This window comes from Elaeis guineensis, chromosome 6 (assembly GCF_000442705.2).
Source record: "Elaeis guineensis isolate ETL-2024a chromosome 6, EG11, whole genome shotgun sequence".
Classification (NCBI taxonomy): Eukaryota; Viridiplantae; Streptophyta; class Magnoliopsida; order Arecales; family Arecaceae; genus Elaeis; species Elaeis guineensis.
The window spans coordinates 23,049,748-23,074,176 of NC_025998.2; the positions used below are offsets into that span (position 1 = coordinate 23,049,748).

The 24,429-nt window shown below is 39.4% G+C and overlaps 2 protein-coding genes and 1 non-coding gene across 3 annotated transcripts in view; 1 reads left to right on the forward strand and 2 right to left on the reverse strand.

Moving 5' to 3' along the window:
• Positions 1–24,429, forward strand: part of LOC140858535 (sugar transport protein MST6-like) — a 153,528-nt gene that overhangs the window by 98,173 nt on the left and 30,926 nt on the right. The gene's annotated exons all lie outside the window — the stretch shown is intronic.
• LOC140858536 (uncharacterized) lies at positions 437–2,435 on the reverse strand. The gene is made up of 6 exons (XM_073259355.1): positions 1,921–2,435; positions 1,638–1,841; positions 1,443–1,535; positions 1,181–1,282; positions 728–1,087; positions 437–627 (listed from the first exon to the last, which is right to left on the reverse strand). Exons 1-6 carry the CDS (start codon positions 2,113–2,115, stop codon positions 550–552), a joined length of 1,032 nt encoding a protein of 343 aa, XP_073115456.1. The 5' UTR covers positions 2,116–2,435; the 3' UTR covers positions 437–549.
• On the reverse strand, positions 19,859–19,965 carry LOC140858955 (small nucleolar RNA R71). The gene has a single exon (XR_012142358.1). It is a non-coding gene; the product is annotated as a small nucleolar RNA R71 (small nucleolar RNA).

Consider the following 24,429-nt stretch of genomic DNA (forward strand, 5'->3'; position numbering starts at 1 on the left):
TTTAAAGCGTCGTTAAATTTGTCTTAACGACGCTTTAAAGCGTCGTTAATGTAAATCTTTACGACGCTTTAAAGCGTCGCAAAAGACAAATTTAACGACGCTTATAAGCGTCGTTAATGTAAAAATTTGCGACGCTTTAAAGCGTCGCAAAAGACAAATTTAACGACGCTTATAAGCGTCGTTAAAGGTTTTAAGAGGAAAAAAAAAATACAAATATTATTTTAAAAAAAAATAATACAATACATTCCTGTACGAAATCATATCACACCTATACAATACAATAAACATGTACAATCACCACATTCACATTCACACCTGTACAATCACCATCATTCACATCACCTGTACAATACAATAAACATGTACAATCACCACATTCACATTCACACCTGTACAATCACCATCATTCACATCAAAAGCAAGCTGAAATAGAAAATTTAATCAAACCAAAAGACAATATTTTATATAAATAAAAATAAAGTACTAATCGTCCATTACAATCAAGAGTAATATAAATAAATATAAAAATACAACAAAAATAAAATAACATCAATCTGCAGGCGGATGGTCGTCGTTGTCTCCACGTGACGTGCCGCTATCTCGATGGGTGCCTGATATGCCAGGAGCCTACAAAAAATATATCAAAAGCATGATTTGCATATCTATAAATAAAATATATAAATTATTAAATTAATACAAAAATATATATTTAATATTATGTGTTTACCTGAGATGAACCATACATCTCTAATAAAGATGTAAGGCGATCAATCTGTCCCCTCATGGCCTGCATCTCGGCACGGCTCTGTCGCATCTCCTCCATCTCAGCGGCACGACTCTGTCTAATCTCCTGTATCTCCGCCTCGAGTCTGCGAACGCGTGAATCCTGAGCATCTGTTGCAGCATGCTGCGTATATCTACTAACCTCAGATAACTGAGTGGGGGTGACTCCTACTCCATAACCCCTCACTCGGCCGTAGCGCTCTGGTCCCATCAACTCTGTGAATACCTCGGCCTCGATACGGCTCTGCTGCGTAGATGCTGCGGACTCATCGTCACGCTCCGCAATGAGAGATGTAGCCCTCTCCTGTATTTTTTTTGAAAACAAGAGTTATACATTAATAGCTAACAAAATTAAATTTAAATCATTGCAAAAAATATAATATTAACAATGCCGTACATATAAATCTCTCGACTCATCTCGAACAAAAGTACCATCCTGATGAGTATGAGTCATCCGGTAAAACTCCACTTGTCCGGGTTCCCTCCCATGCTCATCCTCCTACACAAATAATTTCAATTTTAAGCAAACAGTTATGATAATTTAAAAAAATATATGAGTATCATGATACAGACATGGTCCACGATATATAATGATATTAGTTATATAAATATTTGAACATAAAAATTAAAAGTTAATTATGAAAGTTTAAGGAACATACAAACTCCTGTCGGAGTCGTGCATAACTCTTCGACCCCGATGTATGAGGAACAGACTGAGCTGCTCGTGCAGCTCTACCAATAGCAGAATAAGTCTGTAAAATAAAGTAAAGAACTTGTTATATATACAATATATAATAAAAATCAATATTTTTATAAAATATTTAAGAAAAAAAGATAATAAACAGATAATATACCTGTGCCCTCTCGGAGAACCAGTAATGAACCAACTCCATCCACTGATGAGGGGGTACATCAGGAGGACAATTCCTAGCAACCTCCTCCTCTGTCATACCCTGTCTCATATAGTCCTTCTTCAATTGTGCTTTATATTCTTTCCATTTGCGGTTGAGAGACTTCATTACAAAATCATGAGTGGATGGAGGGAGAACAAACTTGCTCTATAAAAAAAAAAGTTAAATGAAATAAATTATATAAATGATTAACAATTAATATACAGTATGAACATCAATTCATTACCTCTATAACTCGGAGGAGCTCAACTTTGTACGTTGGAAGCATGTCATTCCATTTTGCATAGCCCAACGGACATAGCTGAGGCCTCCGAGCAACAGTCCCCAAAAATGAAGTCAATAAGCAGGCAGCTTTCTTAATTGGCTGACCTAGCTGATTGCACTCCACAACAATCCTCTCGCCCTCACGCATCTGCCACATATCTCGTACTACTGTGGGTCCGCGTCTGGGGCGTACTCTCCCGGATCCGTCTGCAAAAAATACATAAAAGTAACTATATCATAAATATACATAAAATGAAATAAAAAAAAATTACATGAAAGACAATATATACCCTGCACGTGTATCTCATCATCTGGCTGATGAACAGGAGGATCGTGCTGTGCTGATGATGAAGGACAGGGCTCAGAATGCTGTGCAGCTGAACTGGCCTCAGGCTGCTGTGCTGAAGAAGACGTACCGGCCTCTGTCTGTGAAAACTGGAACTGCACACCAGCATATCGTCCCCTGCGATGCATGATGTCACCTAGCATTTATATAAATAAAAGGTAGAATCAGTTAATATATGGAGTAAAATAACACAATAATTAATACAAAATATATACATCATAAATAATTATTACCAGTAACAATCAAGCAGTAGTGTTTTCTTCGAATTCTGTTCTAACCAACGTCGTCGTAGCATTTAAATCATCAGCTGGCACAAAATTGTAGGGCATACATTGTGTATAAGTGTCATCGTCATCATCCTCCACTTGGTTTCCCATATCATATAAGTCTCTAGGTTTTGTTTTGATGACAGTAAACCAATCTTTATCTTTTGCGTCTTGTACATAAAATACTTGACGAGCTTGAGATGAAAAAATGAATGGGTCATCCTTCAATAACACACCAGTGTGTATCAACCTTGAAAAATTTACAAGTGTAAATCCATTTGCATCTTGTTTCAAACCCCTTGGTGAGTTTATGTCTATCCAATCACATCTAAACAGTACTACTTTAAATTTTCCATAATAATCCAACTCATAGATATCTTTAAGTGCACCATAATAGGATTTTCCATCCGCTTCCACCATAACACCGCTATTCTGTGTTTTTCTAAATTTCTCCCGTTCTCTAGTATGAAATTTAAAGCCATTAATTATGAAACCATTATATCTATTCACAATCTTGTTAGGTCCTCGAGCAAGAGCTATTAGTTCATCTGACTTATTTGTCTCCATCATCTTTGATACCTAACAAAAAATGATATGACGAAGTACAGTTGAGTTATCTGATATTAAATATGTATCAAAAATTAATATATCCAATAATTAAATATAAATCACACCTGATTCGAAAGCCACATAGGGAATAACTCGACCAACCATCGCTGTTCAATCCTTGCATTAGGACGAATGTTATGATTGGCTCGTCTCTGATAAATTAAAAATTCACTGCATAAAATATAAATATATCATTTAGAACATTATATCTAATATAAAATTTAAATTTTGATGTCATTCCTTAAATATACTAACCTGCGATGGTCAGATATTATGTCACTATGAAGTAACACATAACGATGTGCTTGTGCTAAGGATTTTTGATCAAGTACAATACCTTCACCTCTTCCCAAGAATTTTCCAGCAGTTAAGAACTTATACAGTTCTGCATTCTCTACAAAGTCATTATGCCGTTGAGGTCGACTAAAAATAATCTCTACACCTTGAAGATATCTTGAACAAAATGTCAAACATTCATCCGCAATATATGCTTCAGCAATCGAGCCTTCAGGATAGGCTCTATTTCGCACATAATCTTTAAGACGCACAAGATACCTTCAAGAATTAAATATTTATTAAAATATCAGTATGCTGTTGTTTCTAATAAAATTATCAAAAGATTTAAGGTTTGTAATAATACCTCTCAATAGGATACATCCATCTATAATGTACCGGTCCACCAACTTTAACTTCTGAAGCTAGGTGAACGAGCAGATGTACCATAATAGTGAAAAATCCAGGAGGAAAAATCTTTTCCATCTGGCAAAGTGTAATTACAATATCCGATTCTAACTGATCAAGTTCCCGAGGATCAATAACTTTGGAACATAATGCCTTGAAGAATGACGATAATCGAAGTACAATTGTAACAACTTGTTTCGGCAGTGACGATCTTAAAGCTATTGGAAAAATATCTTGCATCAATATGTGACCATCATGACTTTTAAGATTTGAAAGTTTTCGATCCTTTAGATGCACACATCGTGAAATATTCGATGCATATCCATCGGGTACTTTGATACTTTTTAAAACTTCCAAAAAATTATCCTTTTCTCGAGCAGACATTGTGTAACATGCAGGAGGCACATAAATTCTATCATTAGCAAGCATTTTAGGATGAAGTTCCTATCGGATATCCATTTCTTTTAAATCAAGACGTGCCTTCATGTTATCTTTGCTCTTTCCATCAAGGTTTAAAAATGTTCCAAGTAAATTATCGCAAACATTCTTCTCTATATGCATGACATCAAGATTGTGCCGAATAAGATTATGTTTCCAATAAGGTAAGTCAAAAAAGATACTTCGTTTTTTCCATAAATGTTTACTTGGCTGTTGTGTAGATGCTATCTGTGTGTCTTCCTCATTTTCATCCTCGAAATAATTGTCTGGATCTTGAAACAACTCTGCATCTATAGTACTGATACTGACTTCCTCTGGTAACCCTTCGTGCACTGAGCTTTCAACATCATCCCTTCCTCTTTTTTTAGAGGACTTTGAGTGCTTACCATAGCTGTAATTCATGCCATCCATTTGTCTATGAACATCAGTTCCAGAAGGTGGAATAGGGGCACATCCCAATTCTATAGTACCATCAAACAAATCTTTCTGAAATCGAAACGGATGATTTGCTTCCAACCATCGACGATGTCCCATGTAACAAAATTTACCTCCATGTTTTAACCAAATTGAATGTGTTGAATCTCCACAACAAGGACATGCGACCCGTCCCTTTGTACTCCAGCCAGATAAATTGGCATATGCTGGAAAATCATTAATAGTCCATAACAAAGCTGCCCGTAGTTTAAATGTTTGGCCGTTGGAAGCATCAAATGCATCAACACCCTCCCACAACTGTTTCAATTCCTCTATCAAAGGCTGTAGAAAAATATCAATATCATTGCCTGGACCCTTATCTCCTGGAATAACCATTGACAAGATAAGTGATGATTATTTCATGCACATCCACGGTGGCAAATTGTAAGGTATCAAAACGACTGGCCAAGTGCTGTAGGTAGAACTCAGGGTCCGAAATGGATTGAAGCCATCAGAAGCTAAGCCAAACCTAACACTGCGAACATCAGAGGCAAAATCAGGATGCCTATCATCAAATGCTTTCCATTGAAGACTATCTGCAGGATGTCTCAACATTCCATCCTTTGTACGTCCTTCATGATGCCATCTCATTGATGAAGCTGTTTTTGATGATGCATAAATCCTTTTCAATCTAGGTATAAGAGGAAAGTAACGCAATACCTTGGCCGGTTTCTTTTTACTCCGCGTTGCATCCAATTCATTCAGTACATCATCTCGATCTTCTTTTTGTGTTATCCATCTTGAAGATCCACATACATTGCATGACTCTTGATTAGCATTTTCACCCCGATATAACATACAATCTTTCGGACAACTATGAATCTTTTCGTATCCAAGATCCAATTCCTTTACTACTTTCTTGGCTTCATAATACGATGGTGGTAAACGAGTGCTTTCTGAAAATGCATCCTTTAATAACTTGAGCAGCATGGTAAAACTCTTTCCAGACCATCCATTCAAATATTTTATATGAAATAAATGTACAAGAAAAGAAATCTTAGAAAATTTTGTACAACCCGGATATAATTCTTCGTCTGCATCTTTCATTAAGGTGTGATAACGAGCTGTTTCATCATTAGATGTATGTATGGGCTCCTCAACATGCATACGTTCCGTATGCGTACATCCATCAAACATCCCAACTGTTTCTTGTATACTACTGGATTCTCCTAAATTTTGAACATCAAATCCAAAAGCATCTGTGATCAAACCCCTTATATCATCATCTCTTGCAGAATTGTCTTCTAGGCTAGTGGATCCGCAATGAGTCAGGGGTTGGTTACATGATGATGGCAACATAGATTCTCCATGAAAAATCCAGTCAGTATAACCTCTTAAAAAACCATTCCATACCAAATGTTCTTCAACATTTTGTGGATCTAAAGAAGAACTATTTACACATTTCCGACATGGACATAAAATCTTTCCATTCAAACTACTTTTCTCCATACCAAATTTAATGAAGTCATGAACTCCATCTAAATATTCTTTACTATTCTTTGATTTATTTATCCAACTTTTGTCCATTGTAGGATAAAACTGACCGAACTTGCAATTTATCTAAAAATAAAAAAAAATTATACAATCTATATTAATGCAATGAGTAAAAAATATCAGTCATTTCATAAAATCCAAAAAAATAACAGCTAGATAAAGTTTACATAGTAAATGCTTGCTATCATCAACTAATAGGTAAAGAAGGTCCTATCCCATTCAGAAAATGTATTAATTCTATAGGTCAATTACAAAAATCAAATGATATGCAACAAGAGCCGAAAAAAATTTCGGCAGCATTTCTCCTTAGTTCTTCCGTATAGGAAGAACAAAAGGAAAATACCATCCGAAATTTTTTCCAAACCTCTCAGCATACCATTTGATTATGGTAATAACCTATAGAATTACTCACATTTTCCAAACTGTCCATACTGGACAATCAATTGATCAATGTACATAATTCTTTTATCCGTACAAAAATAAATAAATGTACGGATATAATAGAATATGTACATTAATCAAAAGACGGGTCTATGTTTCGATGCAATGTAATTTTTTTTTAAAATTAATTCATAATTAACATTGCCTGGCATTAAATTCACAACCATCACAAAAACACCCATGAAAATCTACTTAGCATGCATTTGAAAATCTAGCCATTTCTGTGATAAAAAGTTGCAACTAATACTATAATTTAATGAGAGATTATCAACCAACTTGAATATTTCACAATGATATAGAAAACTATGCACCATGTGCTCATAATCTCCATATAACATAAAAGATATTTAACTTTTCAATCACAACAAAATGATCTTTGATCAGATGGCTGCGGATGAGATGGACTTGTTTAATCCCAATGACATCCCTCTTCTCCATGCACTCAAAAGCAAGACGCTGAGGTAAAATGGTTGGATACAGTGGAGTACCACCTTGGTGGTGAGTGGTACCTCTCTTGCTGGTTGACTGGCTCTGGCACAGCAACAGGGGAAAAAGATAACAGAGGTGTTTGCCCTGTGGCAGCTGAAATTTATACATGAAGCTTGTGGCTCTAAACAAAAGCTTACTTCTAATGGTGGCCTGCCCATCACTGCAGACCAACAATCTCTAACAAGTCCGATGGAAAAAGTTTTAGAATGCCTCACTTTGACTTGGTCAACCAAACACTTTTAGGCCTGTGATGAGTGAAGAACCGTTATTATATAAGGACGAGAAGATTCGCAGTTTGCTCTTTGCTAAGGAATTAGATTATTCTTTTCCAAGAACTAAGGTTCTGATCAGGGTAGGACGAGAAGATTTATCATTATTCATTTGCATAATCTAATAACATAAGTTATAGTGAACTAGCATCTTGGTGCCATGTAAAGGACTTTTTCCTCTCTCTCTCTCTCTCTCTCTCTGTGCATGCACGTGCATGTGCACGCCTGCACATGTGTTTGAGCCGAGATGTGTGTGACATATGAATTTACAGAAAAAAAAATCCCATATGCATAACTATGATTTTGTTGAGACTTTTAATATTTCTAACATAGAGTAATTTTTTTTTATCAGACCGCTCATAAGTCTCGGTCTTCCAATTAGACTCCACATAATGAAGGAATTAAATATAAAAGAAAGGCTATGCACCAAGAAAAAAAAAAAGGCCAATACCTAATCAAGAGGGGTCAGACGAAAATATTTCAACCAAAGAAAAATCTCACCTCTTGCTAATGAAGAAACAAAAAACTCTTTCGTGGACAATTTACAGGCGAATTCCAGTAACATACTCAGGTAGTCCAGCAAGAAGAGCTTCTTTCACTAAAATAATAGGGATAATGAGTATATAGAAAACAAAAAGCCTATTCTTTTTTTTTTTTTCCATGATGTACATGGTAATTAAAGGGTAGAACACTTTGCAAGAACTAGGAGAAATAGGGAAAGATTTAACATGTTAATAGACTGTCTCATATAGACCCTTTCTATTTAGCATTTCAAGTCCTCACTCACGGATCTCTACGCTCCAACTCGAGGGGGAGTAATGGAATCCTAAAGATTCTTCAAACTTTGCGTTGATAGAATTCTAAAAATTCTTCAAACCTTGTACATTTACCTGCATAATTACCATGATTATTTGGTCGATTTGAACAGCTCAGTCATAAATTGATTTATAGGATCTAATAAGAATCCTAAAGCTTGTTCAAACTTCTCACAATTATCAGCACACTTTTCACATATATTTGGTTAACTTGGGCAGGTTTGTCATGAATGGATTTACAGGATCTAATATAATTTCAAATATTGATTTATAAGATTTGTGTACATCCTGAATTAATTTTATAAACATACTAAATTTGTACAAATGATGTATATATATATACCTCATTGCTATGCTCAATAAAATTAGGTTATTCTAATCTTGCTTATGATCAAACAAATTAGTTAACTTTCTGCACAACTTCTATGTCTACTCTAGTATACTCAATCCTCAATCTGCTACAACAAATCTGCCTTGATGTAAAGCACAAATCAAGTCAATGTGTGCCAAAGATATGGTAACACCAAATAAAACATGCTGAATGGCACATCATGCAAATCAGAATTCTCACTCTTATTGATTCATCTCTCAGCTATAACCCTGAAGCGTAAGAACATATATAAGCATAAAAGTTGAAGTGGTGTGAACACAAGTAAATTATTATACAAAGAAAAACAGAGGAAGGGAAGTGAGAAAGCACAATAATTGATAGGAGATCAATTAACAGGATTCTGAGAAAGCACAATAATTGATAGGAGATCAATTGACAGGATTCTGTCATTGGTTCCTTTTCAAGCAGATACACAATTGGAGAGCAAATCAAAAAAACACATGGAGGAAAAATGCGGCCTTTTTACAAGTTCAAAATTCATCACTTAACAATAGAAAAGAATGGATCTTTTAAGGAAATTTTAGCCTTCTTTTCTGAATGGCTGCTTAATAACCTAAGATTGTCAGCTCTCTAGGCCTAAGTCCAGTACAAAATGAGTTCACATGCTGCAGGATTTTATGTACATAAAAATGGTTACAAAATCAGGCACCAACAATTTCGGAGGCCTATGTGCCATGATACAAGAAAATCCAACAATTTTACTGTGCTTAAAACATGTGTCCTCGCAAGATGACCAAACTGGCGATTTTATCCTCCAAATCCCGGCCAGCAGCTGCCGGAATACCTCAATCGACCAAATCCCGGCCAGCAGCTGCCGGAATACCTCAATCGACCGACCGCTGACCTCTCTGGGGACTGAAGACCCCTTTTTCCGATGATGAGGGAGGGGAAACCGTTGGTTTGTCTTGATCCGGTGGTTCCAAATTTACCGCCTGCGATTTTTTTTTTTTTTTTTTTTTTTAACAATGGGTTGAACGCCGGTGATCTATTCCGGCACCCCCTTTCCGGTCAGCTATAAAAACTTGATGCCGGCCCAGATGGTTGCCGGCGTCGGGTCCGGAGGTGATAAAACCCATCTCCTCTTGAATCTGGACGAGATTCAAGAGGAAAAAATTGAATTTACGCCGAAAAAAATCATTATGAATAACATATCTTACTTTTGTGCCTGCGAAGATGGCCGCCGGGAGGGGAGAGGAGAGGAGGGCCGGTGGGGAGGGGAAGGGCTTGGACCGCGCGGGTGGGCGTCGACAGATGCGGCAGCAGAGGGGATCGAGCGACGGACGGTGGTGAGGCGTGGACGGCGGGTGCGCGTGGACGGCAGCTGCGGTGCCGGCGGCGGAGATGGGCCGGGGTCGGCGGAGAGGATCGGGTGGAAAAAATGAAGGGGCGGCGGTAGATAGATTAGGGCACGGGCGGGGGTATGAAGGAACCTAACGACGCTTTTTAGCGTCGTTAAATAATGACGTAAAAAAGCGTCGGTATTGTTTTTATTTCACGACGCTTTTGCTAAAAGCGTCGGCGTTGACAGTGCCCAAATTTCTCGACGCTTTTAAGCGTCGTTAGATATCGACGCTTTTTAAAAGCGTCGGCAGGTCAGCGCAACCTGCCGACGCTTTCCAAAAGCGTCGGCAAAAAACGGTCGGTATTTACCTATTTTCTTGTAGTGTATGTACATACTTAATATACCACAGTACACAATTAATATCTCTTAGTACACAGTTAATAGCTACGTGCATACAGTTAATATACCACAAATATACAGTTAATATTCCCTGGCACACATCAATATGTACATGCACATAGTTAATATATCCTAGTAAACAGCTAATATATCTGTTGTTGACATAGTTAAAGTAACCTGCACACATTAATCTCTCTTTCTACACATTCACATTCTGGCTGTACATAGTTAAGATACCGACACATGCATTTATCAAGGCAAATTATCCTTGTACAATCAATATACATTTATCAACTAAGCATTTGCAACATAAGTTAATCATTTGTCAACATACCATTTGGAGCTAATACTCAAAATATATCAATGTAACAATGTTATATTAGACAAATGAGGTATAAAGATACAATGTTATATTACACAACATAATCTGTTGCAATGTTATATTACACAACTGAGAGATAAAGTTGCAATACTATATTACACAATATGCTCTAATATCTCATGCTTGATACTGCTATTACCATGCATGCCCAAAACCTGTCATAGGTAACACAGTGACCACTATCACATACTACTACAAAACCTCATTCTTTATCACACATTTATATGTTTTGGGAACTTGGGATATGGTCTTTGCCTTCTTTGTAGGCCTTCTTTTTCATGCTTTTAATTTCACTCACTGACATAAGGATGCAAATTTGGTGGCGGTAGCTTCCTCACGCTCAACTTCAACCGCCAAAGTGACCTAATAAGAACAAACATAGTATGAAATAAGAATTCATTGTACACCACAACAGCATATATTTGCCCAAGAAAACAAAAATATCTCTATGACATCTGCACTATCATGTACATCGAGGCTCCAATTCAGTTGGATGAGGCTCTTCACCTATTATACAATGCTCCAACCTTATCTAATAATTAAGGTTATGTAGGTCATACATGAAGGCACATCACAAGATGAGGTTGGTACTAGATTTTCAAAACTTTGCTTATCTCAATATGACATGCAATCCTATCACCAATATCATCAGTTGTCATGAGAGCCTTGTCTTGGAGGATCTTCTCAATGCACAACACTCTCCTATTGAAGAGAACCATCCATGTGTCCTTTTTGACATCACTAATTGTTTGAGGGTCCTCAAATCTGAAGCTATGTGCCATCAAGGACCTCTCAACCAATCTCATATGTCTCTCTAAACATTTCATCGAATGTCACTCGCTCAGGCTCTATGATGGTATTTGAAACAAAACAAATCATCATATTAAGTCCATGGATTTAATAGTGTGTGGTGAGGACGTAAATGTGTTCATACATAGAATATGTGTGTAGAGAGGATATTAGTGTGTGCCACTTCGAGATAAATATATGCAAACAAATAATAAGTGTGTGCACCATTGAAATAATTGTTCAGAACATGATAGGTGTGTGCTTGGTGGACATAAATGTGTGTCGATATATAACAGGTGTGTGCTATATGGAAATAAATGTGTGCCATATGGACATAATTGTGTACTACGAGGAAATAAGAGTGTGAAGAGATAGAAGATGCATGCATGGAAATTGGACATATGTATCAGGTGCAAATCAAGGTGTGCACAAACATAACAGGTGTGCCGGGTACAAGTAATTGTGCGTAGAATGGATATTGGTGTGTGCCACTTGGAGATAATTGTGTGCATAATGTTACTCAATGTGTGTAGAGACCTCTCCTTTCTCTTGTACCTTCTCATCTCTCGTCTCCTCCCTTGTGCCCTTGCTTATGAGAGAAGGTGCAACTCCTCCCTAGTCTCTAGCTTTTCGATCATTTGACATGGACAAAAAAATTAAAATACGCATCAATTTGAAATAATTGTGATGATAGATACAGAAAAAATTTAAGTATACCTCAAATCTTTTTATTTTCTTTATAACTTTAGTGATCGTCTTCATCTTAAGAGAGAATGGGACATTGCTCTAATGCAGGAGTTGTGGATACATGAATGGCAGCCGATGGCTTCCCAGAAGGCTGTTGACATACTCCATAGCCCCTACAAAAAAACTAATGTAACATGATATTTGAAGCCAATCCATCTTCAACAATTAAATTACAAATAAACATGAAGATGCTTACCACTAGAGCTATCATGTAGCTATTATATATTCACCAGTCCTTGCCGATCAGGTTTCTTCTCCTTACACTCTCTGCTAGATTGGGTATTTGCTAGCTAAGGAAAGCGAAAACCACAAGACCCCAACCAAGTTTTGCCGTATCAATCGGTATTGTATCATATCGACATGCCGTATAGTGCCATACCAGCATACCATACTGTATTGGTATCGAACCTGTATGATGTACCATACATATTGACACTCAATACATTGAATTTTATCATATCTTAGCGCAAACTAACACTGTAATAGGATAATACTGGTATGGGGTTTGGTACCGAGGCAACACACTTTGACCCTAATCATACGATGTTAAGTAGTCCAAATCATCAACATATGTACATAATGCCTTAAGAATATGGTAGTACATGGTTGGGAAGAGGATAGTTGTAAAAATATAGTATCCATAATTTTGTGAGATATTCTACATTTTGCAACCTAGACTGTCCAATCAGGCTTTTTAGTTGATTTTTTATTGCATCCCTAGGAGCAATTTTGTGGTCACCATCAAAACATCGGATGATGAGTTAGGATTGAGCCTTTTTGTCTCTTTGTAGTTCGATGTCATCACCAGTAACTTTCAAACCAAGGATGTGGACAAAATCAATCCCCAAAAAAGGCACTAGCACCTAATCAAACTAGAAACCCTCCTCATCCAGAAGTAGAGCAAAGTATCAAAGGGTGGCCTGCGCTGATTGATATACAGAAGTCCTAGCAAATGCCTGAATCGGGTCCAGTCAACCTTTGCTTTTGCTCTTCAGACATGGGCTCAACGAAGGTGACTATGAGCTTAATGAAGTGCTTGAAGGAACACCTTCTCCTCAAGCTCAGAGCATTCTTTCCCTTTTTAGATTCTGTTGGGTATAAACCCCCCCCCCAAGCCGAAGTTCGTGTCAGGAGTGACCCCTCGGAGATTCTACTAGCGTCCGACCTACGGCGGCAAGAAGACTTCATCCGGACTCCTACGGGAGCCGGACTTCATCCCCGACTTCAGCAGCAAGAAGACTTCGTCCGGACTCCTATGGGAGCCGGACTTCATCCCCGACTTCAGCAGCAGGAAGACTTCGTCCGGACTCCTACGGGAGCCGGACTTCGTCCCCGACTTCAGCAGCAGGAAGACTCCGTCCGGATTCCTACGGGAGCCGGACTCCGTCTCCAACTTCAACTGCAGGTAAACTTCGTCCGGACTCCTACGGGAGTCGGACTCCGCCTCCAACTTCAACTGCAGGTAAACTTCGTCCGGACTCCTACGGGAGCCGGACTCCGCCTCGAACTTCAACTGCAGGTAAACTTCGTCCGGACTCCTACGGGAGCTGGACTCTGCCTCCAACTTCAACTGCAGGTAAACTTCATCCGGACTCCTATGGGAGCCGGACTCCGTCTTCAACTTCGACTGCGGGTAAACTTCATCCGGACTCCTATGGGAGCCGGACTCCGTCTCCAACTTCGACTGCAAGTAAACTTCGTCCGAACTCCTACAGAAGCCGGACTTCATCTCCGACTTCAATTGCAGATAGACTTCATCCAGACTCCTACGGGAGTCGGACTTCGAGCTCCTGTTGCAAGCGACCCACTCCGAGTTACCGCTGCAAACGAACTACTTCAAGTTCCTACCACGAGAGGCCTTGGCCGAGACTCCTCGACAAATGATCTCCGTCCGGGCTTCTACGGAGATCAGACTCCAACCGAATTTTGGCCGACGGGCCTGGACTCCCTGCGGCGGATCCTACGCGGCTCCATCACTCCCTGACAGGCTGCAGTAACGACCACGACTCCGCTCCACTCCCCGCAACTGATTCCACGTGGCAAGCCATAATGACTGCCACGACTCCACCCCATTACTCTTCATGATAAATTCCTCCTGGTCCCGTGCGGCCCACGACGAGGCGATCATAAACAATCGCTATCAATCCGTTGCTCCCCCCGCCTATATAAAGGGGGAGGCCCCAGATACGTATTTCTCTAAGCTCAAAATTCTATCTCAAAATTCTGCTAAAATTTTCGTTTGAGCACTTCATTCTTGTTGAGGCAGAGAACTGACTTGAGCGTCGGAGGGTCTTGCCGGAGCAACCCCAACTCCAGTTTAGACTTCTTTTGTAGGTCCCGGCGGCGATCGCGACTCCCTCGACTCCAGTTTCTCCGGTGCAGGTGGATTTTTGCACCAACAGGATTGGCGCTAGAGGAAGGGGCAGTGCCTTCGCAGCACCCTTGTTCTTGAAGGAGCGCTCAACGGGACCGCCTCCGATCATCTTTTCCGACGTCCTCTCCTCCTTCCCCCATTAAATCTTCATCCGATGCCTTCTCGCGAAGCATCCACACGGCGACCCACGGCCTCCGCAGCCAGATCTCAGGCTCCGACCTCACCTCCAGTTTTCCAGGCCCCACATCCTCCGGCAGCGGCCGTCGGCATGGAGCGGTCGGACAATCGACCTCCGACGGATTTCGCCAACACCATCTCGAAAGAATCCCGACGGGGAGCGACCGGCGTATTGGCCGGGCCTCCCAAGCGGCAAAAGATCGAGGAATCCATAACTTTCACTGAAGAAGATGCTCAGGGAGTTCAATTTCCTCATAACGATGCGGTTGTAGTTTCCTTGAATATAGCTAGTTACGACGTCCACCGCATTCTTGTCGATAATGGAAGTTCGGCCGACATTTTGTTCTATAATGCCTTCTCAAGAATGTCCATCCTTGACGGCCATTTGGGGCCGATTAGCTCCCCTCTAGTAGGGTTTATTGGCGACGCTGTCTCGGTGGAGGGAGTGATAACTTTGACTGTAGCTGCGGGTCGATATCCAAGACAATCCAAAGCACTGGTGAATTTTTGGTGGTGAAGGCGCCGTCAGCCTACAACGCAATCTTCGGCCGACCCGACCTCAATGCTCTCCAAGCCATTGTGTCAACCTACCACTTGAAGTTAAAATTTTCTACCAACCAGGGGGTCGGAGAAGTCAAAGAAGACCAAGCCCTAGCCAGACATTGCTACAACATAGCCTTGCAAAGAAGTGACCAATCCGACCTCTGTCCAGTTGATGGGCTGGACGCCCGTGACGACCTCGCTGAGGAGAGGGGTGGCCCAATCGAAGATTTGGTTTCAATCCCTTTGAACGACGGGAATACGGAGCATGTGGTGAAGATCGGCTCCAACCTGGGGGAAGAGGTGCGAGCGCACCTCATCGATTTTCTACGAAAGAATGCGGACGTTTTCACTTGGGTTCCAGCAGACATGCCAGGGATTGACACGGAAGTCATGGAGCACCGCCTGACCGTCGATCCAAAGCATCGACCGACGAAAGAAAAAATCTGAGGTCATGCACCAGAGAGGCAGGAAGCGATAGCCGAGGAAGTGGACAAACTCCTGAAAGGTTTGGTCTACCAAGAACCCTAATCACTGATAATGGGCGGCAGTTCGTGGGAGCAAGATTCGTCGAATTCTGTGAAGATCTAAACATCTCCCACAACTTCACATCAGTAGCCCATCCACAGGTGAACGGCGAAGCTGAAGTGACCAACAGAACCCTGCTGCAAGGGATCAAGACAAGGCTCGAAAAGGTGAAGGGAACTTGGGCAGACGAACTTTATCATGTGCTGTGGGCGTATCGAACTACTCAAAGACTGCCCACGGGGGAGACCTCCTTCGCTCTAGCCTTCGGAACGGAGGCTGTTATCCCAATTGAGCTTAAACTCTCGTCGGCATGAGTCGTAGTATTCAACAAACCTCATAATTCGCAAGGTCTTAAAGCCTACCTCAACTTACTGGAAGAAAAGTGGGAGGTAGCTCAAGTTCGGATGGCAGCCTACAGACAGAAAGTCGCCCGCTATTACAATTCTCATGTCAAGAATAAAGTCTTTAGAGTAGGAGATCTAGTGCTTCGACGAGCCACTGTCTTGCAACCTCAGGATCCAGGGAAGCTCGCCCCAAATTGGGAAGGCCCGTACGAAGTCAAAGAAGTAGTCCGGCCCAAACTTATTACCTCAAGGAGCTCGGAGGAGCAGACCTCCCACGACCATGGAGCTCGAAAAACTTACGAATGTATTATCGATAACTTTATTTTAAATAAAAGTTGCATATCTACATGTCTTCTCTCTTGGCACAGGCCTATATCGACAGGACAGTCAAAACAAACTGTGTCGGAAGCAGGAGGAGAGCTTCATCTCGACAAAATCGAAGGCCCGATTCTCCTTAGATCGGATGGGGGGAGAGGCTCTGTGATTTATGTCACAAATTGACATAAAAAGTATCAATTAATATCTAAATTATCTAACTTTATTAGAAAATTGATATTGTTATTATATTTTATAGAAGAAGAGGTCATCAATAGAAAGAACAAGGAAAGAGGATTCCAACGGCGTAAATTTTACGTAAAACAGAGTTAAATTGATCCAGAATTGAAGAATGAAGAAAGAAGACTCAATTGGGTCAAACCCGAGTCAAATCAGGTCAAAATTGGTCAAAAATCAACTGATTTGGTGATCTGGTTAGCCGCCTGGTCCACAGCAACAGGCGCCTGGACCATGGATCCATCGGCGCACCATAAACTAGCCAATCAGTGAGTCTCGACTCACCGCAACGCATCGCGAGCCCATCCACGCGCGCGGTCCAGGGCTCATGAGGAGAGAGAAGAAGTCCGAAGGGCAACCTGGTAACTTCACATCACTCGATGGTCCGATCTTCTCTGATCAAGATCCAACGCTCCATATTTTTGCGCCATCGGACGGCCACCATCGCAGTCGGTCAAGATCCAACCGTAATCAAGGCAATTGCAAGAATCAATAAACACTAGGACAACACGGGATCCTTCTGCAGCGCGATCCAACGGACGAAATCTTCCAGCGCCTTGATCGGACGGTCCGCGACGCATCCGACCTGATCCCATTTCTGCAGCGCGATCCAACGGCAGCGCTTCACCCAGATCGTGATCCGACGGCCCAGAATCGCTTCCGGCTTGATTTATTAGATGAATTGGGTCCTTTAGATGAAGATCGAACGGCTAAAACAATTTCTAGGATTTCTTGATGGATTTAAGTACTTTTTGAGCGAGATTTGAGTCCCTAAACCCCCTAACAGTCCTCTAAAACCTCTTAGTCCCACATCTAAAGTTTTGAAAACCTTATAACCCCCAAATGCCTATAAAAAGTCCCCAAAGGCCCTTGTTTTAATGATTCTTGCCTTTCGATCAAGCTTGTAACCCTAGTAGTGGGGTTTTTAGCTTTCTTCTCAAGCCTCGAGCTTTGAGATTTTTGTAATAAATTTTTTTATAAAATCTTATTTTTATGCAATTTTATCTCTTTACATTATGTAATTTATTTTTCTTGCAATTAGGATAGTTTAATTTATGCAATTAGGATAGTTTAATTTATGAAATTAGGGTAGTTTATTTTTCTGCATTTAAATTTTGCAAGTAGATTTAGATCATGTCTAGCTAAGCATCCCTTCTAGGGTTTGCGATGAAGCTAGATCATTAGTAGGGGTTTTACATAGGGTTCTTTCTTTTTCTTAGGATTTCTTTTTCTTCCTCTTTTGCCAAGAATTTTTGATGAACTACAGTTGGGTCAGAGTCCCTTCATAGTTCATGCTTGATTCAGTGCATAGGAGGAGAAAACCATAAGGGATCCTAGTTACTACTCCCCTGTAAAGAATCTTGATGGGTTATCGTTGGGCCTTAGTCCCTTCATAATCTATGCTTGGAAAAGACAAGAGGAGTAGTCGTTAGGATCAATAAAAAAATTCTAGGTAGAATTTCCTAATCTAGATCTAGTGGATTCAAAAACCCTAGATCCTTAGTCTTATTGTCTTTAGCAAACAACTTTTGATTTTCGATTTTCGTTAAAGCTCACTTGAGCATAGATTTGAAAATCGTTTTTAAACCAAGTCTCTGTGGGATCGATCCGTACTCGCTGGTCATGCTACTCTGCACACTGTGCGCTTGCAGTTTTATTTACAAATTTTAAGATTTGCACATCAAGTTTTTGGCGCCGTTGCCGGAGATTTGGCGTTTTAAATTATTTTAAATATTTGTTCTTCGTGCTTTATAACTCTCTTTCTTTTTCCTTTAGGTTTCTAGATTTAGTTGGTGATTACTGGAAAACTCAAGTATGCTTCTAATTTCTCTTTTATTATTTTTAGTTAATTACTTTTCTTTTTAGACCTAATCATTTGAATTTACTTAATCAAAAAAAAATAAAAATAAAAATAAAAATAAAACAAAACAAAAGACATTTCATAATCGTGAAGTAAAATATTAAAATAAAAAAAAAATTCTAAATTAAAATCTTTTACATTCTTGGTCATCTTGTTTATTTGCATTTGCATTTTCATAATTAATCTAAGGGCATCAACCCATTAACAAGATAAGGTAGGGATTTCATTACCCTTCTTTAGCCCAAAAACCATCTCCATCATATTGCATTACCTAGACCTTTAATCTTAAAATCAATTAGACGTCAACCTTAAGGAATTTGAGCTCAATAGGACAAGGAACCCTAAGAGTTCTACCAAGTTTGAGTTGTTTGATTAATTGGTGTCTAGGCAAGTCCCTGAGGGTGGTTTGTTAAATTGGTTCAGTTGCTGGCCTGGCCAACTCGTTTGGTGTCTAGAAAGGCAACGATGAGTGAACCTCCCACCTCTTATACTTACTTGGCTAACTAGTTGATCAATCTCCACTTGGAAGGCTTGAAGGGTCATCTTGGAACAGTTAGGAGCTGTCTAGATTTAGGTTAATCCTAGGATAGATTGAGTTTAATTTATTGTTTCACTTGTTTGAAAAATAAAAAAAAAATTATTAAAATTTAAATTAATTTGGTTACTTTTCTTTAGATTTAGGACTCCTTAGGATCTTTTCTTTAGAACTTTTTCTCTTTTCTTTCTTTTTCTTATACATAAAAATTTTATAAAAAAAATTGTATAAACATCGAGAACCGTACACCTCGTGTGTGGAGAAGAGTGTCGGGTCGTCTAGTTAGAATTGAGTCAATTCCTGTTGTTCCAATGGCTGAACCAATCCAACCCATGACCCTTAAGGATTTGTGTTATCCAGTTGGCTCCATTCAACCATCTTGTATCAGGTTGCCACAACCCACAGCTAATAATTTTGAAATCAAACCTCAAATCATAAATATGCTTCCAAAATTCACAGGATTAGAAGATGCTTATATATTTATTAGAGAATTTGAGGTATGTGCAACCATGAAACTGCAATTAACAGAGGATGAGGTCAAACTTAGATTAATCAACTTTGCCCTTAAGGATAATGCTAAGAAGTGGCTTTATAATCTGCCAAACCATTCTGTCACTACCTGGGAGGGCTTTATGAGAATATTTTTGGAAAAGTATTTCCCCCATCATAAAACAGCTAGGATTAGGAATAAAATAAATCAATTTTACCAACTAGCTGGTGAATCATTTTGGAAGTACTTTGATCGTTTCAAGAATCTTTTGACCCAATGCCCACACCATGGAATAGAAACTTGGAGACTATGCCAGATCATCTATGAGGGGTTAGATTCAAACTCAAGAACCATGCTAGAGTCCATGTGCCAAGGCCAATTTATGGACAAAGAAACTACTGAAGCTTGACAATTCTTAGAAGACCTAGCCGAGAAAAATTTACAGTGGGAAACAACTAGGGAACCTGATAAAGCTACACCTTCAAGAGGAGGAATGCATTAAATTCAACCAACCCTAGCATCAGAGGTCAAGATTGCAACCTTAACACGTAGATTGGAAGCCTTAGAATTACAGAGACCAGCCAATGTAAATCAAATATCTGCACCCATGTGTAAAGGGTGCAATGCACCAGACCATGTCTTAGAAGAATGTTCCTACTCGAATGAGTGTGCACAGGTGAATGCCACCTATCAAGGACCATTGAACAATCCTTATGCACCCACATATAACCCAGGTTGGAGGAATCATCCGAATTTCTCATGGTCCCAGAATCCTAATGTAGGCAATCCAAATTTCAATCAGCAAAATCTAAGGTCCAACCCAGTGATGAACAACCCGCCAGGCTTCCATGATAATGACAAGAAAATTACCTCTTTAGAGAAAAGCCTAGAAGCCATGATGAAGACACATACCAGCTTTATGCAAACCAAATCCTAGGAACCAAAATGGTCCACGACCCCAACAAGAAACCAAGTTAATGGTGTAAATGCCATTCATACTTAAGATCAGAAAAAAAATAGATAATAAGGTAGTTGCACTTGATGATATAGAGGACTCATCTGTCGAGTCACCTTCTAAAACTACTACCTTTCAACCTCAAGCACCAGAAACTGAAAATTCACCTAATCCAGTACTTAAAAGTCCTAGAGCTCCTTTTCCAAACAAACTGAAATTCAATAAATCTGAACATTTAGACAAAATTTTAGAGGTATTTAAACAAGTCCAAGTTAATATTCCTCTTTTAGATATAATCCATCAGGTTCCAACTTATGTCAAATTTTTGAAAGATCTTTGCACTAGAAAAGGACCACTAATGTACCAAAGAAAGCATTTTTGGCTGCAAGTGTCAGTTCATACCTATCTAGCCATGTGCCAATTAAATATAAGGACCCTGGAGCTCCAACAATTTCTTGTGTTATTGGAGAAACCAATATAAAAAAGATCTTGCTAGATCTAGGAGCTAGTGTGAATATCCTTCCATATTCGGTGTATGAGCAACTAGGATTAGAAAAACTTCAACCTACTGGGATCACATTACAGTTAGCGATAGATCTCTCAGGATCCCTAAGGGAATGGTCGAGGATGTTCTGATAAAGGTTAAAAATTTTATTTTTTCTGTAGATTTTATTGTTTTAGAGACTGAGCCAGTTGCGAATCCTAAAGGACATATACCTGTCATTTTAGGAAGACCATTCTTAGCTACGGCCAATGCTGAAATCAATTGTCAAAATGGTCTAATGAAGTTATCCTTTGGGAATATGACCATTGAGCTTAATGTTTTTAACTTAGAACAGAAATTCTCTTCTCATGCTGATGTCAATGTAGTCCAAGATGGTATTTATGAATCCATTGACATTAGTGATGATGAAGTCGACCTAGAGTCTAACCCCTGGTTAATCCATGAGTCTGAGGATGTCAATGAAATACTTAAAGAAAATCAGATTAATCAGGAATCGACACTTCCTACTGAACCAATCATTGAGAAGGTGAAATCATCACCTAAACCATCGATAGAGGAAGCATCCATTTTAGAACTGAAACCCCTCCCAGAACATCTCAAGTATGCATATCTAGGACCCAAAGAAACTTTGCCTGTAATTATTGCATCAGACCTAGATCCCAAGCAAGAGGAGGAGTTAGTGTCAGTTCTAAAAGCAAATCAAGAAGCAATAGGTTGGACCATAGCAGATATCAAAGGAATAAGCCCTTCTATAGTTCAACATAGAATATACTTAGAGGAAGAGGCTAAACCAACAAGAGAAGCCCAAAGAAGGCTTAATCCAGCTATGAAGGATGTAGTTAAAAAGGAGATTCTGAAACTCCTAGATAGTGGAATAATTTATCCTATTTCTGATAGCTCTTGGGTAAGCCCAGTTCAAGTAGTACCCAAGAAATCTGGGGTAACAGTGGTCCAAAATGATGCAAACGAACTTATCCCAACTAGGACCCAAACGGATGGAGGGTCTGTATAGGCTATAGAAAGTTGAATGCTGCGACAAGGAAAGATCACTTTCCTTTGCCATTTATTGATCAAATATTGGAAAGACTAGCCGGACAAGAGTTTTACTATTTTCTCGATGGATACTCCGGTTACAACCAGATCCCCATAGCCGCTGAAGATTAAGAAAAGACTACATTCACCTGTCTATTTGGTACTTTTGCCTATAGACGAATGCCCTTTGGACTATGTAATGCACCGGCAACCTTCCAGAGATGCATAATCAGCATGTTTTCAGATATGATAGAATGATTTCTAGAAATTTTTATGGATGACTTTTCTGTTTTTGGCCTAACCTTCTCCGAGTGTCTGAATCACCTGCAATTAGTTCTAGAACGATGTAAGGAGAAGCACTTAATTCTCAACTGAAAAAAATATCAGTTTATGGTCAAACAAGAATAGTTCTTGGCCATGTCATTTCTAAAAAGGAGATTGAAGTGGACAAGGCCAAAATAGATCTAATTGCAAGTCTTCCACCACCTAAATCTGTGAAAGAAATACGTTCATTTTTAGGTCATGCTGGATTCTATAGAAGGTTTATTGCCAACTTTAGCAAAGTAGCACGTCCACTGACTAACTTTTGGCAAAGGATATCAAATTTGAATTTACTCATGAGTGCTTGGAATCTTTTGAATTTCTAAAAAAAGCACTTGTATCAGCTCCAATCATTCATCCTCCTGTCTGGTCTAAACCATTTGAATTAATATGTGATGCGTCCGATCATGTTGTGGGCACAATCTTAGGTCAACGGATAAATAAGCTGCCTAGAGTGATATATTATGCAAGTAAAACCTTAAATGATGCGCAGCTTAACTACACCACAACTGAGAAGGAGTTCCTTGCCGTTGTCTTTGCTTTAGAGAAATTTAGATCTTATTTGGTTGGGACCCACACCATTGTTTACACCGATCACTCAGCCATTAGACATCTCCTAGCAAAGAAGGATGCCAAAGCACGCTTAATCAGATGGATTTTGCTCCTTCAAGAATTTGACCTAGAAATTAGGGACAAGAAAGGCACTGAGAACGTTGTAGCAGATCATTTGTCCCGAATTCCAGTCGCACCATCTAGTGAACCACCCATCAATGAATCTTTCCTAGATGAGCAACTCATGTCTGTGTCTACTGAACCTTGGTTTGATGATATTATAAATTATTTAGCCATAGGTAAGATACCTTCTCATTGGACTAAGCAGGATAAATATAAATTCTTTGCCCAAGTGAAGTATTTCATTTGGGATGATCCTTATCTTTTTAAACAATGTCCTGATCAAATTATTAGAAGGTGTATCCCAGATAACGAAGTCATGAATATTTTATCTTTTTGTCATGATCAAGCATGTGGGGGTCACTTGCGTCTAAGAAAACTGCTGCTAAGGTTCTCCAATGTGGTTTTTATTGGTCCAATTTGTTTAAGGATGCTCATGAATATTGTAAAAGTTGTGCTCAATGTCAGAAAATGGGTCGAATCACCAAGCGACACATGATGCCACTCAACCCAATCTTGGTAGTTGAAATTTTTGATGTTTGGGGGATCGATTTCATGGGACCATTTCCAAATTCCTTTGGAAATGAATATATTTTAGTAGCAGTTGATTATGTTTCAAAATGGGTAGAAGCAATTGCATGTAGAACACCCGATAGCAAAATGGTCATTAAGTTTCTTAAAGAAAATATTCTCTCCCATTTCGGTATTCCTAGGGCAATCATTAGTGATCGGGGAACCCATTTTTGTAACCGACCTTTTGCAACATTGATGAAAAAGTATAATGTCACCCACAAATTGGCCACACCATATCATCCTCAAACTAGTGGGCAAGTTGAAGTATCAAACCGACAAATCAAACAGATCTCGAAAAAAACTGTTAGTGGCAATAGAAAGGATTGGTCTTTGAAATTAATTGATGCACTTTGGGCATACCGAACCACTTTCAAGACTAATCTAGGAATGTCTCCTTATAGGATTGTGTTTGGTAAACCATGTCACTTGCCTATTGAGATAGAACACAAAGCCATGTGGGCCATCAAACAACTAAATACAAATTTGAACGATGCTGGAAACCATAGGAAGCTTCAGTTGAATGAATTAGAAGAACTTAGAAATGAAGCCTATGAAAATGCAAGGATATACAAGGAACGAACCAAAGTATTTCATGATCAATCAATTATGAGAAAAACTTTCAATATCGGACAAAAGGTGCTCTTATATAACTCTAGATTACATCTGTTTCCAGGAAAGCTTAGGTCTAGATGGACAGGAC